Consider the following 16,421-nt stretch of genomic DNA (forward strand, 5'->3'; position numbering starts at 1 on the left):
GGGTCAGAGCACAGCTTCCACTATTTTACAGGTAGTAGAAACACAAGAGAAGCAATTCAAACACTTGAGGGTTGCACTGGCACTCAAAAGTACCTTCAAGAACTGGGAAAATGGGCAGACAGCAATCTCATGATGTTCAAAGGGAAGTGCAAAGTCCTGTACCTGTGAATGTTCAACCCCATGCATGAGAACAGACTTGCAAACAGCCAGGAGGCAGCTTTGCAGAAAAAGACCTGGGAGTCCCAACAAGCTGAACACTAGCCATAAATACATGCCTGCAAATCCCACCATCATCCTGGGCTACACTAGAACAGCACTGCCAGCAATGTGAAAGTGATCCTTCCTCTCTACTCAGCACTGATTGAGGTGTTACCAAGCCAACTGTTTGATTTCTGCTGTTTTGCAGAAGTCTCAAAAAGATTTTTTTGAGGCAAAGATTTATTCTATATTTATTTTTAAAAACACTAGTTCTGGTGAATCCTGCCTCTACTCCAAGATTTGCTTCTCATGAAATACTGTAGCCCAGAAGAGATTTCTTACCTGAAAGCATGCTAGAAACTCACATTGCAGCATAGGATTTGGCACACTTAAATAATGCAGAGGAACAGATTCAGACAGATGCAATGTACAGCAGTCCATTTTTTCCCCTCTCCATATCACCATCATTCTCTGCACAGCTGGAAGTGTATACACATTCTTCCAAAGTTACACATCTCTTCCCACTGCTTCCAGAACACCATGCCCTCAAAAATACATTTTCTGTCCAGTAAAAATCTATCACTGCTCCTGTTTTACAGCATTAGAGAAAGAAACCAACATGAGGCTACCAGAAGTATTTGTCTAAATCCTTATATTGAATTCAGTAAAACTCAAGAGTTAGCACCAGACACTGTTAGGACTTATTAAAACTCATAGCTGCAACATAACCACAACCTCTCTTACTGAAGGAATTAAAGAGTCTGTATGTTCTGTGATACTGCACTGGTCAAATGAACCATGAAAATAACCCCACCACTGCTTTGGAGCCTGTAAAAGATTAACTATTGTAAACAGCTAATTCAACCCACTGTTCATAAAATTATCAGCCTGCTGATTCTAACACAAGTTTTCCAGTATAAATTGCTCAGACTCCCAAGACTTCATGTCTGCAGCTTTGTTTACTAGAGCACATACTATTGATGTGCAAGTAAGCTGTATGGAAAAGTAAACTCGTACAGAAAGAACATGAAAGCACAGGCGAACATGAAGCAACATAACACTATTGATGGGCTGTATTTTAATGCCTAAGCCAAAAACATAGCTCTAGAAGTTCGAAAAATGCTTTCAGAATACTTATGAAAAAGGCAGCAGCCCAAAGATCCTAAAGTATTTGTGTATTCTGGTCCAGAGACATACGAAACAAAACCTGCAGAGTTTATCTGGTGCATGCAGAAGGGACTACTTCCAGCACACCATTCTGGATTACTTTAACACTCCTCTAACCCTTCAGAAGGCCATCACTCCTACTGCCAGCAGACAGAGGCAAAACACTTTATACAATTACTGTAGGCAGCACTTTTAGTATTTGTCATCCATTACAGTCCTTGGCTGCAGTAACATAGCTTGGCAGGAAAAACACACCAAGGCAGCTTGTACATCTACCACCCCATGGGAAAGTGCAGCCTAAAAAAACTCATGTGGAAATTATGTATGAGCTTCAACAAATTGGATGTTAAACTCTCAGCTTCCAAGTTATTTTTTAATTAGCAGAGGGATAACATTACTATCCCTTCCACATGCTCAATAGCAGGTGAATCCAATCTCTTTACTGTTTATGAAGATACCTATTACCCAGAGTTAAGTAGATTACTTCCACATTGTTGTTCCCAAATATTATTCTATTACACTAGATGGAACTAGATGATCTTAAGGTCTTTTCCAACCCTAACAATTCTATGATTCTATGATTCTACACTTATTCTCAAAGTCAGTTGAATCATTTCATGTAATTTTAACTCTAGATCACGCTTCACTACAACTGTGATAAACCCTGAAAGATCGCCTTATGGACTCATTCCAGATGCAACTCAAGGGAAAGGAACCAACATCTCTTGCCAGCAGACCAGTTTCTGTAGGAAAGGAGTGAGATCAAAGTCTGCAGTAAGCCTGTGTCTTCTGCAGGACCTCTGTGCTTTATCGAGGTAGCACCTTCACTGAGGAAAGTAATATTCCAACTTGTGTGGCATCTGTCAAAGAAAGGGTTGGATTTTTTCCTTAAACTAGTATTTCTAGCATTCACCTAGTAGAATATTATTCAAGTTTCCAGCTTTAAGGAAAACAAAACAGACCATGATTTATACCTGCATAAGTATCCGGAATAACTACCCAGTTAACTTTAAGGTACGTTTCAGTAAAAGCTAAAATATACAAGTTTTAGTAGCACTTATAGTATGGTTTTACTTGCCATAGGAAACAGTTACAAATTATATTTTTATCTAAAGGTGTTTTCATGTTTAGCTTAAAACTAAACACTTCCTTCTAAGTCACATATTTCATGTTTGTAAATGCGTTTCCAAGAAGCATCTTCAGTAAAAAGTCTTTTAAAAAGCCCAAGGTCATGTTTCTCTCCAACAGACATAGTTGTATTATAGCTGCAAGAAGCGGAACACCTGCATGATGTTCTATGCAACAGCAGTCAAGATATTACAAATTCATTTGTCTTACAGATTTGTTTTGAAGACAGCTTAAAATTGAATGCTTATATGGAAGTGGAAAATGTGACGCCTCTGTTTTCCTGCAGTTTCAGAAGCCACGTCCTCATGTAGTCATGTGATGAATTCATTTTAGACGTGTTACTGGTTTAGTTTTAACATAGCCAATTTCAAACACCCAGCTTTAACTGAAAACTACTATTTTTTCCCCAATGATGCCTGTGTGTGATGAACTTCATGGGAGTAATTCCTATATTTAATAGCTTAAGTAGCAGATTGCAGTACATTTCTATGGATTTTGTACAGAATAGTCAACTACTAGAAAGTACATGCACAAGGCAGTTGGCATACTGCATCTACAAGCACAGAACAATTCATGGCCAGGAAACTACAACTACATTCAAGGTGAAACAGCAAAGACAAATCTGAACTGTTCACTGAGATCAGTAGTGCTGGCAAAATGCAGAAGCTGCTGCTACTACTTATGCCTTCAGAAGCCCATATATTCAAGTTTCTGCTCCATCACTTCTGTCTGCCAAGAAACAGTAAGAAGAGTGCCAACACCAAGAACCCGAGGTGTCATTACTCCTTGGTTCAGTGACATTTGAATTGCTTCTCTATGGGAAAAGAAATTGATGCTCCATTTTCCAAAAGTACTGAATCAAGTTACCTTCTAGATGCAGCAGAGGACAAAAGAGATGCATTTAAAAAAAATGCAGCTGCATAAGAAATTTAGGGTCTGGGTGCCCAAACCAAGGACAGCTGAGTCAGCAATAACGACTTAATATGGTACACTGTTTTTATCACTCCTTGCTACTAGAGAGAAGCAAAGAATAAGTGTATGTGGGAAGAACAAAAGACCGAACCAGTAATAATCGGTACTTATGTTCCCACAAATAAGCCTTCCTATAGAATCACAGAATCATAGACTGGTTAGAGCTGGAAAGGTCTTTAAGATCATCTAGTTTCAATCCCCCTGCCATAGGCAGAGACATCTCACCCTAGACCATGCCACCCAAGGCTCCTGCCCAGCCAACATAATGAATGTATATTAGTTTCAATTCTTACTTTCCCTTCTTGATCCATTCATTTTTTAAGTGCAGGAATTAATTACCTAGTTCCAAACAGAGCCACTCAAAATGCTGGAATGTGATACTTTCACATAAACCCCCAAAATAGAGGTGCTTAACTGACTTGAAAAAGATCTGTCTGTCCACTAATAATAAATCTGTAAAGAACATTTAACAAGGGAAAAGTTAAACTCTTCTTCAAGCCACCAAAAGAACTAATTTAACATATTATATTCCAAATTATTATAGCTGTATTTTAAAAATACAAAGATAACACTAAATTATCACAGAGAGCTGGAAATGAGGAAAAACCCACACCCCCCCCAATAAATTCATACAGCTTTTATTTTACCCTTGCATAATAACTATCTATTGGCAGTACCTCTTGACAAGAGGCAAGGGATTAACTATGTAGCTGGCCAGGAGCATCTATTCTTTTTAATCTGTTTTTCTTAAGGGGCCATCTGTTCTTATTTCTTCATTTCATGGCTAACTTAAAAACACATTCACTATTCTGTTAGCATTTCAATTAGTTACCTGTAAAAGTTTCAGGGCAGGATAGCTGCCTTGATAAAGTACAGTAAGGCAAAGAGGGAAAAGAGGTTATTAGCAGAAGCCGATTGACTACAACTGACAGAGCTCAAATAGCTGATTAGTCATCAATAAAATGAAGGGAAAAATAATGCTCTAACATTTTTTTTATTACAACACAGCTTGACATCCATTACTGCAAGCACACACAACCATGTCTTAGGGTGCCAAACCTGGTTTGCTTTCTGCATTCCCTGCACTCAGCTTTTTCAGATGACTCTGCAGAAAAGCTTCAAATCTCAGCTTCGATAACAGTACTAAAGCCTTCCAAATGAGGCAGCCAAAAATACCTCATGCAAATGACAAGACATGAGTAGCATCATTTGCAGACTTACAAATAATGAGTAGTTAGTGCTGAAAAATTTACTACAAACTACAGGTTTGAGCTGTACCCAGCTATTACTCCAATACAACTAGGCAAAGGATTCTGAAAGAACTGTACAGAATGAAACCGACAGCTTTACATCCTACTTCAACCAAATGGGAAGGAAAAGTATTTCTGATTTAAGTTTTTCCTGTCTATTCCACTGTTTTCTCCAGCAGAAAGACCAAGCAGGAGGCTATCCAGCAAGCTGAGTGTTTTTTTTTTAGTGCCTAGAGTACTCAACTTCCCAGCATCATGCTCATGCAAGCTATCATAATAGGTAGCCTTCTAGGCTAGACAACCAGTCATGGAAAGCTTTGCTCATTGCCATTGACAAACATAAGAGATCAGTGCCTTGAGGACCTACTCAGAGGCAGAAAACACATTATGTTAGCATAATGCACAGCATATCACTGAAGTCTAAAGAAACTGTGATCTACAGGTTAAGCAAATCACATTTTCCTCTATCAGGGTATCAATTTAAAAAGGGTAATTTGTCTAGAGCTCTTCATAGAGCTGATTTCACAGCCAGCTACTTGCCACTTATGTGATAATGAAATACACACTGGCATTTTTAATTAACCTTATATTGAACTATGTGAACTATTACTTTGCGTTCTAAATGAGGCCCATTATTTCTGGAGATTTGTAAATTCTGTAAATGCATCTCTGAACAAATGATTGAGAAATAACACTAAATGGAGAGTACAGGGAAATTACCATAATCAGCTGTACATGATCTTCTAAGAGGTTCAGATGTAAAAGCCTAGCAAAGGAATTGCTTTAAAACTTCACTGAGGACTTCTCAAATTGGACAGACTGACAGCTGTCAAGTTGAGGTATACCTCAAGAATACATCAAGAGAACAGCACAGGCCAAAGCTGTTTCAGGTCCCACCTGCATCCCAGTTGTATCTGGAAATCCTGGGTCCAAACAGTCACAGCAATTCCATCTATATTTGAGCTTGTGGCCAAGGTATGAGCCGTAAAGACAAATACCTTTGAGATGGCCGAGCAGAAATTGCTAATTTCAATTTGGACAATGCTAATTTCAAACTGGACAGTTACCAATTAAAGCCTTCATGCCTTGAGCATCAATTTTACACGCACACAGTGAAACTATGAAAGTAACACTGACAAAATGATTCTCTAAGCTGAAGCCACGGTGATCTGTATATTGGCTTTTGGAAGGGACCTTCATTTTGAGCTGCAGAACACATCTGGCTGCAAGCGAAAACCGCTGGCTGCCCAACAACAGCTTTCCTCAGGGGTCTGGCACCCCTTCCCTAAGACCCCGCTCCCCGGCAGGGCTGGATGGGCTGACCGCCGGCTCCCCCTCCTGCCACAGCGCCCGAACTGCAGCACCGCAACGTGCCGAACGATTCCAAACCATGGTCTGTCTGCAAAGCCCTTCGGAAAAAGCTCAGCCCAGAATGCGTGATACACTAGTGACCCGTCTCTAATACAGAGTTCCCTGACACATACAGAGCATCCAAAAGCCTTCCTGGGGAAATTATACCTTCAAAAATCTCAGCATCACTGTATTTAAGATACTCTATAGCTACATTACAGGAAGATCCATTGTGCAACACTTCAGCTTTTTCCACAGTGTGCTCATATTAATATTTAATTGCTTGAAATCCCCAAATTCATCAAAAATAAAGCTGGAAGAAATCTTCAAAGGTCCTTAATTCCTTCACAAGCACTTCATAGACTACACTTAGGTTATTCCCAGCATTTTTTTTTTCACATGGCTTAACAAGTTTCTGTGAAGACTTCAAGCATCTGCAGAAAAAAAATGCCTAAGCAGATACAGTAAGCTTTAAAAGCATGATAAATCTTCGTTGTATGCTTTTATACAGTAGGACGATAAAAACCTAATCATTTTTCCAGACCATGGATGCATGGTGTAATAAAAAGGTCACGGCTGTAAGATAAGTGAAAAGAATCTTTAAGCCCAATTTGTTGCACAAGACAAACTGGACCAAGGTAGTCCTCTCCAGACTGAAGATCTAGTACTAAGGCACCACATTCCACCCTGCAGACCAGTCAGCCTAGGATATCATTAGAATAGCTCTAGAAAAGCAGCAGTGATTAACTAGAGCTCAAGATAAAGCTGCAACCCATCTGCTGTGAAGCAGGAAAGGAAGCAGATTAGCTCTCCCATGCACATCAGGATTTAAATGGAGAAACTGAGTCAAATCATTAGTAATAAACTTTTACTTTGAGAAACTCTTCCACATGCCATGGAAGCTTGGGGGAAACCCAGTAAGGAAGGTAGAACCTTCAGCAGTGACACTACCTTTCTCACTGGAATTAGGACTTGTTGATCCTGGAAAAAGCAGGCTGGAAGTGGTCATGAAACGAAGTGAAAATCCAAGTTTCTGAACTTCCATGAGTGTACAAATTGACCAAAGCATTGAACTTGAACTGTGTGAAAAGAAGTCTAGAAGAAAAACACTTCCTGCAAACTCAGGAAGGGGTATAGGGTTTAGTTAAGCATAACAAAGCTCCATGAAATAAAATAGATGTGATGGACTTCACGCTTTTCACTTTTGCAAAAGGTAAGTTTACCATGTAGGATTAGTTTGGAGGTGGGCAGAAAAGGGCAATTTCACTTTACTAGTTTAACTCATAGAGCTGTATCACTCTAGTCTACATACAGGGTATCACATCATTTCCTCTTGGTAGCAGGAGAAAAGCAACAGACAGCTCCTTAGCCCTCAGATACTGAGGATGTGATCTCACGGAGCAGAAACTCTGCTGCTGACCAGAGGCACACCGGGACTGGCTCTTCATCACAGCCTCTAGTTAATTAGGACATTATGAACTAATAATGAAAAACTTTGTCCATTATCAGTAACCAGAAAAGCAGACACATGAAAGGAAAAACAGGTGCATTAAAAGCAGTCCTTCCATTTCTACATCTTTTAAAAACATCATTATCCTAAAGTAGCAGGAAAACATGGCTGAAAATATCTAAAACCTTTTGCTTTCAAACACATGTGCTATCCAGAGTACTGTTACTGGATAATCACAGGCAGTAAGAGACCACAAATGCATTTATGCTCCAAGCACTTAGTAAGTGCAGAAGCAGCGTCAGAGCAACAGAAGGAATTTTTACTTCTCACTAGATTTTTTCATCTACAAAAAGGCACTTTCCTCTATTCCTTTTATACAATGCAAATGCATTAATAAAGTTGAAGAAAAATAATCAGCAAATCCTCAAAGGATTTGGAACCTGTCACTACATTATACCAAGATCAGCACAAGCAGTTGTAGCAACTTTTTTTTTTGGATTAAGCACAAAAACAATAGGTTTACTGAAATGATTTCTAATCTTTTCGGTTTCAAATTATTTTGTCAAGAAATTCTTCCTAGGAAATCAAGATCTATAGAAGAACACCTATAAAGGCCAAAAAAAAAGTGAAAGATTTACCAACTACAAGAATTAAACTGACATTTGTATACTGCCTTGCAGCTTTGTTGTTGTTTGTCTGCTACCTGAAGCCAAAAGCCTGATAAACACATCAAAATAAGAAATGGAAGGCAGCCAGCAAAACAGCAACTGGAAATGGAGACCAGGAAGGAAGGAAAACCATCTTACTTTCTAGTTTCTTATTATAATTTGACAATACAGTAAAATAATGAAAAATGACAACACAAAAGCGATAAATTTCTATTAATAAGTGGAGTTCCAGCAAAGATATATTTTGAAATAGGATAAGCACACGAAGAATAAAGCATGCACTGCTCATCTGTTGAAATACTCAAAAAATACAGCTTGCTTCATTCCACCCCTCCAGTTACTACTCCAATTTATTCCTTGTCATAAATAGCCAGCTTATATCTGTCATGTATCCCAAGTCATTGACAGATCTGTAAAGAGCCTAACAATTTAGCTGAGGTCAAATACCCAGAATTGCATCCTGTTTTGAATCAAAGATGGGAAGAGAAAATCTACCAGCGCTTAGACTGCAGAGTTAATCATCTGTTGCTAAAGCAGCATGCTTTATTTTTCATTTGCATTTTTTTGCCAGACATTTCATCATCAGTTTAAAGGGCCTATTAGCCCCCTTATTGACCTCTGTGACAGTAGTAGGGCACTCAAACCACCGGTTAATGATCATGGTCACAAACCAATCAGACCAGCAAGAGGCACACAGACCTCCAAGTTTGCAAAGCACTGTGTTGTTAATATGATCTTCTCAAAGGTTAAGATACATGGACTTTTATAGCCAGAGGTCAGGAAAATGAAATTCCCTAGTCTGTATGCCCTCACAGCTTTAGCTTAAGGCCACAAAGATATTCATTTTCTACCCGGTGTTGTACCTGGAAGTCACTTACCTAGCAGTACGTGGCTCTAAAGTAACTCCCAGAACTACCATCCCCACCATGCAGCTCCCATTGAGCTCTGGCTTCCCAGGACTCAGGGATAGATAACCCCACTTTATCAAGATATTCCACTTGCCCAGTATGAACGTCCTGTCCTTTACCTCTTCTTTGCCAAACAGTATTAATAATGTAAGCATTAAGCTTGCAAGATTTCTGAAGAGCTCAGCTAAGAACAGTTTGTTAATTCACCAGAAAATATTAGGTGTGTCAGTTACCAGTTAATCCATTTAAACATGCTTTTTACTGACACTGCTAAATACTAATTAAAAAGTCATGCAGTACCACACTGAATACTTTCAGAGGCTACCCTGAATGTTGATATCCAGTTCTTTCAAATCAAAGCACATCTTAAATCCTTTTGTTTTTTAACTATACATGAAGTTGGTGAGGAAACTCAGAGGGCAGAAAGGTCACATACATAGATTTTAAGTACATGTAAGCCAAGCCAAACAAGCCACAGGCTACCAGTGCTGTGACCTTCTGATTTCTCCAGTAAATACGTACTCAGAAGGTTACAATTTTAATTTGCACAGCTGGTGTCGAAAAGGATTGAAAGTGACAAACCATGCCAGTCTAAATTTGAAACCTTTAAATTCGATCTCTCTCATTGACTGCCAAAGTAAGTGTGCAAGTGAATTAGAAGTCAGCTTCCGACTAAATGTGATCATCAGTGAGTGGCTGCAGGCTAGAGTCATGCTTCAGAGCAGATGAGCCTAGGGTGAAGTATGTATGATTATCTTCAGCTGCATTTCACAGCAGCCCTGTTAACATGACCAGAATATCTGATAAATCACTTCCCCAGCCTTTTAAGAGAGCAAGACTGGAATCTAATTGTTAATAAATCTCATGACTCTCCCAATGCAGTTTCACTGCAGTAAAAGCAAAGCACAACCATCACAAAAACATGAACTTCTGAAGCATTACTGAACAAGGAAAGCTGAGACATCAGGAACAATCTCTGAAATACTCCATTTTCACTCCAAGTCTTATTACTTCTCATGCTCTTTCAAGAAAAGAGCAATAGAACCAAAGTCAGCCTTCCCTGTTTTTATGGTGCTGCCACACCATACCATTCCTACCACTGTCACTTCAATTTCGCATCACACTGAGCCTGATGAATGACCAACTGCACCCACACATTTTCACAGACTTCTGTTTTGAAGTCTGATTACTGGAAGACAACAAAAGATTTTTATTCCTTCTAGTTAACCTCTAAAAAAGACAACCTAGTGACCTGCTGTCCAACAAAATCCATCTGAAGAGAACATCACAAAATTCACTATTTTATTCAAATTTATAACCTTAAAAGTAATCTTAAAACTCTGTAAGTTTTCTTCAGCTATATTTGCTTTACAAAATACCTGTGACCTTCATAAAGCATTTTGCCAGCCTCCAAGAGCAGGACACTTGGAGCAAGCACTGCTCACATGGCTGAGACTACAATGAGAAGGAGAGTTTGAGGTGACACAGCAAGGGAGTACACATTACACCATTAGAGACTTGAAATACATGGCATCACACATCTGTTTCATGCCACGAAGCACCTGTCCTCGGAGGAAAGTGGACGATTCAGTAACAAACTGATTAATATCATAGCATATGCATGTCACTTTACTACATATAATCAAATACATCTTTTAGATTTGTGAAAAACTAGAATTCCATTTGTGACAAATTAAAGGAAATCCCTCCTCAGTGCCCAGGTGTGCTTGCATACCAAGAGAGATTTATTAAAAATTAATAACATCTATGGAGCCATAATTCACTAAGCTCCTACTTCAAGCATTTTCACTAAGCTATCCCTTAGCTGCTATAAAAAACGCACAGTTAATACCCTACACAATGCAGAAAGTCAGTACACTTTTCCTTAAACACCATTCTCCTTGATATTTAGGGAGGTACTAGGCTATTTTGATTTCTGAGCTACTCAATGTGACAAGAAACAGCAACCTTCTACCAATCACTACTAGACACATAGCTCAGTAAAGTCAGTCAGTATACAGCTAGCATATACAGCCATCTACTGATAAGAAGGCTTCCTATTCCTGTACATCTTGTTGACAATTTAAAGGACACCTCACCAATTTAAGATATTACCTCAAATCTCTAAGTAGCTAAAATGATCCTGTAAGGAAGAATTCCACAGGTACAGTCCACACAAGTAAGAACTGTCATTCAGCAGTGGCACCAGGACTCATTGTCTTCTGACTTGAGGACTTTAGCTGTCCTAACACTGATTACAGGGCTCTCCTCACCCATGTATTTAACATTACACAAACCAAACGAGTGCCAGGCATCCACTTTAATGTCTCCCCTGTATCAACATGTTTTATTTACAGTTAGCTTCTTCAATCTGCAGTTTCACATACTTCACCCAGCATTCACAAAATACTTGTCATCAATCAGTACTATGCATAGATGTGAAAAGAAACTCTTCTTGCAGGTCTTTCAATATTTTTACAGCATCACTCATGAACCAAGTTATGACAATCAATATTACACTTGCACATTTATCAGTATTTACATACCAGCCCATGTGCAAAGTCAGCCTTCAAAATAAGGCTCTCAAAGGTTGAAAAGCAAAGCTGCTCAGTGCCTCACATTGATAAACACAAAGAACCAGCCTGCCTTGAGAACGAGCATCACTTGCACATACAAAAACATTTTTCAGATTTTTGCATAAAGATGAATACCTGAGAGATGCAAACAGGTAAAACACAAATACACATGGACTAAGCTCTTACTTCCCAGATCCTCATCTTCCCCAAGGGTCTTCAACAACAGAACTTAAGATATTAATTGGACATTGCGTTCCACTCCCCATTGTCTGGTACCAGCTGCAAATTAATCCTATTTGCACAGTCACCTTATCACACATGCAAAAATAAGTATACTTCCAATCTATAACATGTGTAAAGGCTTACAGGTAGAAATAACCCCTTTTTAGAATGGCTTAGTGTTCAAGTGTACCAGTAAATCATCTTAATTAGAACAAAGGATATACTCTGGTCTCCTAGAAAAGGTTCCTATTGTTTTGAATTTTAAGCAGCACCTGAATGTTCCAATGACTATTTAAAGCAAAACTTAAGCAGTCTTGCAGTTGTGTCCCAAAGAGAGAAGTTGTCAAATACCTGAACGATTTACAACAGGAAGCATCAGCACTTTATGTGATGTGCAGGAACAATGAAAGACAGAGATTTGAATGTTTTCAAAACGCTTAAAACAAGGTTTTATTAGAGCAAAAGAAGATGCTGACATCTCTTAATTCTGAGATACGTTAATAATACTGCCCACAGAAGTATTCTTGCATCATCTTATCACCACATTCTTTCTCAGCTGAAAGGCTGCCCTGAGCTCAAAGCATGTCAAGCTCCACTTTTCCCCGTATCATTTAGAATTATGCCATAAAATTATATCAAATCCAAATGATAATTTGTAATTACAAGTATAATATGCAGATGTGTCCACTTCCATATGAGAACTACAATTAACAGATTTTGGAAGTCAAACACAGGACTTTTCCTTAGAAGCCAAATTTCAGCATGGATAAAAATTTACTGGTGATTTGGCTCTTGTCTAAGCAGTACACACACTGCAACTCCTTCAGCATCTCTGAAGGATTTACCAATTCAACCATACAATTCTTACAAATCAATCCTGAGTTTCTACAGAAAGCTGGCTGATCTATAGCCTTTTGGTTTGAGTAAATACAGACAGTAAATGTAATGCTACTAAGACATCAAAATGCTGTTACATAATTAAGCTGGTTATTTTAAGCACTTAAAAACCTTTGCTAAGACATTCTCACACATACCTGGAAGAAGCCAAACTTTGACACACATTTCATTCTCACGGGAAAAGCTAAACAAACCCTGTTTAAAACATGATAAAAGCCTTTTCCTTTGCTTGCTCACTGAACTACCATAGAAAGAGCTCAGAGGACCTGACAGATGAAGTACAAGCCACAGCTATTACATATACATTTCCACTAATAGTTGCCTTCATCTAACTGGACAGAATTATCAGTAACTGTTTTTATGTCTGAACTGTAGTCAAGTCAGTGCCATGACAGGATGGGTTTGTAAAGTGTCTCCTCCTGAAGCCACGCAATTCCCACTTGTATTACAGTCACTTCACCTTACTTGGTTCCTTGGTGACTCAACTGCTAAATCATCTATTTTACATGGATATTATAGAAATTTACATTTTAAGCTGCATTTTGACAGTCACCCTGCCTAATCTTTTTTTAGCCTCTCTCCAACATGTGAAATACTTAAGATTTAATGCAAGACTTGATTTTTCAAAGTAAGCAAAAACAAAATCTAGAGTCATACTAGAGAAAAAGAGGTTGGATCCCTGTCCATTACACTCTTTCACTAGCAATGTAATTTATCATTGGAACTGAAAGTATGCATGCAAATACCAAATATTACATGATAAAAGCAGGCAGAAGTTTTGCCTGTCCTCTAATTTCTCATTTCAGTAAGCACCTCAGAAGTATCATACATAGTCCTCAGAAGTCACAATTTTGGTAGCAACCATATAACCACATCTAATTCCATAAATGCTGGGTTTAAAACAGTAAATCAGATCTGTAACACCCTAAGGTAATTTACATATGCAATAAAGATTCTACACAATGTGGAGAATAACTTCACAAATTTGCAGCCTTAAGTTCTCAGCCATCAAACTGAATTTTAACAAATTTACAGCAAACAAGAGAAATCTCTAAATACGATTCTCCTCCTACCATCAATACCAGCACTATTACAAATTCAAAGGTAGGAAAAATATGCAAAATACTAACAATCCAAGGACATGCAGCTACAGATTGCAAGGCATTCCACAACCAAAACTGACAGCTACCCCTAATTCCAGAATATGTCAGACAACACTTGATTCTCCTGATTTAGAGATGGGCATTCACAGTCAATTACACATCAAAAACTACAACAATGCATTAGAAGAAGCCACATTGATCTAGCCCTATTCTTGTTATGGAAAGTAAAGTACACTCGCACAGCTTTTCAATCATGTCAGTTGAAGCCAAAATTATCTTAGGTGTCATTAAGTTATATTACAAGATTAGTTTATAACTTATTTTGCTTAACCATCCCAAGCACTGCACCAAGTGTTCACCTATTTAGAGCTATACTTGAAAGTCACCTGCCAATTATACAACAGTTCCAAATGTATAATCATATTTTAAATCACACAATTACTTTTCTGTTCAGTACAGCATCACTGAAACAAAGCTAGCACTTTAAAGCACATCTGACATGTCAGATGCAAAAGGATGGAGATCACTTGTTATCTGGAGTTACATAAATGCAAAAAGAAATATGTTTTGGGGTTTTTAAAATATTCACCAAATGCATCGTTGGCTCCTTAATACATTAGTTAGAGCCAAAAGTTTCTAGGAAAGGACATAGGTTGTAAGCTCCTTTTTATACATACGTTAGGTAATAAGCGATTTATTGTTCAGAAATGTGTTAGCAGGTTTAAAAAGAAAAACCTTTCCGGGTTTTAACGGACTCTAAGCCCAGACAGAATACATAAGACCCCTGCTGTTCTACACCAGGATATCACTTAGTATCAGTTATAACTCGGGCGGGGAGCGGCCATCCCTTCGCTATTGTAAAACACCTCTATGGAAGCGGAGCAATTGGGGAAGGCGGCTTAGCCTTTGTTCCGGTTCGGTTTGATGCTGGAGCCGCACCCGGGAAGACTCCGGGACCGCCGTGGGCAGCACAGACCCCCCCAGCTCCTCCTCGGCGCACAGCGCGGGGAGCGAAGCAGCAGCTACGGACACTACCCAACCCCACCAAGCGGTGCGGAGCGAACAGCATCCCCTTCGCGGAGCATCCTCGCTAACTCGGGCTCGTCCCTCACCTTGGTTGACCAGCCGCAGGGCGTGAGTGAAGGATGGGTCCAGAGAGTCCTTCTCGGCCATCAGCTCAGGCAGATACTTCTCATCCATGGCAGCGGTGGCCTGCAGCGGCGGGGCGCAGGGTGCCCCCACAGGAAAGGGAGCAGCGGCGGCGGCGGGAGTCCGAGTCCCAAGCGGTGTCAGCGGTAAATCCTCGGAGGCAGGGCTTCCCCCCGGCCGCCTCCCGCCCGGGGCTGCGGGGACGCATCCAGAAGGAAGCGCCGCAAGCCCCCGGCAGGGAGCGGGGAGGGAAGGGACGCTGACTGGGGGGACACCCCCAAAACAACCGGACAAGGGGTGCGGAGAAATCCCTCAGCAGAGGCGCAAGGGGCTGGGAAAGGGGAAAAGACGCGGCCCGGGAGCCGCTGGCCCAGACGGGACGGGCTGCTCGCAGAAACGAGCGTAAAACAAGCATAAACCGACAGCTCAGCCACCGGCGCTGCGCGGACTAAGCAGGCGAGCCCCTCGGCGCTCGGCTTAAATACTCTCGCCGAGGCCACGCCCCCAACAGCCCCCGAGCACCGCCCCGGGCCTTTGTCCCGCCTCCCAGCTCCTCCCAATGGGCGGTATCTTCCCGCCTACTCAAAGGACGGCTTCTATTGGGCGGTATGTCTTGTCAGTCAGAGGCCGGCCGCAGCTTCGGATTGGTGGATCCGTGCCCCTTCCCACCTACCTGCGTCTGTCGGGCGCCCGCCGGTTGCCGGAGCGGAGGCGGTGTTGAGGTAATGGTGGCACGGGGTCGGGAGCCGGGAGGGTGTGAGGCACTGCGCGGAGCCGGGCCTCCATTAAACTCCGTTAAACAGCGGACCGTCCCCTGGGAGGAGAGCCGGTGCTGTTGCCAACGGCGCCGGCAGACCTGCGGGCATTCGTTCCCTGAGCTGCTTCGAGGCCACGGGAAACGGGATCAAGGAGCCACCCCAGGTGTCCCTCCTTCGGTAGAACGTACTCAGCGGCTGAGGACTCGCTACCCGGGGCAACGGCGCGTGAGAGGAACCAGGGCAGCCAGGGCGGTGCCTTACAAAGCTCATGGGGGGGGGGGGGGACGGACGGACCACAAGGAAGGGCAGGGTTTGTTTTTAAAGAGGAGAAAACCCCCCATCTTCTTTTTTCCAACCAAAACAGCGGTACTCTTTATTTACGCAGCATTTTATACTTGACCCCTCCAGTAACACAAAGCACTTCATAAACACTAGCCAGAAAAATCTTACTTCCGATGATTACACCGGTGGGCCGTTATAAGTGGGTTTGTGATTCAGCAACAGCCTGTGTTACAGGCAAAAAAAGTTTTAAAAGACCTTGTGCAAGCCTATTTTCCTTTTTTTTTTCCTAGTAGATAATACGTTAGATTATTATTCACTTTGATCTTCGGCTTTGAGGTTTTAC

At 40.8% G+C, this 16,421-nt stretch overlaps 1 protein-coding gene across 3 annotated transcripts in view; it reads right to left on the reverse strand.

Moving 5' to 3' along the window:
- Positions 1–15,443, reverse strand: part of KHDRBS3 (KH RNA binding domain containing, signal transduction associated 3) — an 89,197-nt gene extending 73,754 nt beyond the window's left edge. For all 3 annotated transcript variants that reach the window (XR_009742417.1, XM_061447687.1, XM_061447686.1), the window contains exon 1: positions 15,002–15,443. Coding sequence is in view for 2 of the 3 variants with exons in the window: in XM_061447687.1 (XP_061303671.1) it covers positions 15,002–15,089 (88 nt within the window). In the remaining variant the exon portion in view is untranslated. The remainder of the gene's footprint in view (positions 1–15,001) is intronic.
- Positions 15,444–16,421: the final 978 nt, after the last annotated feature.

The sequence above is a fragment of the Pezoporus flaviventris genome, unplaced genomic scaffold (assembly GCF_033815535.1).
Source record: "Pezoporus flaviventris isolate CSIRO_AGI_PZ_B2104156 unplaced genomic scaffold, CSIRO_AGI_Pfla_v1 ptg000007l, whole genome shotgun sequence".
NCBI lineage: Eukaryota > Metazoa > Chordata > Aves > Psittaciformes > Psittacidae > Pezoporus > Pezoporus flaviventris.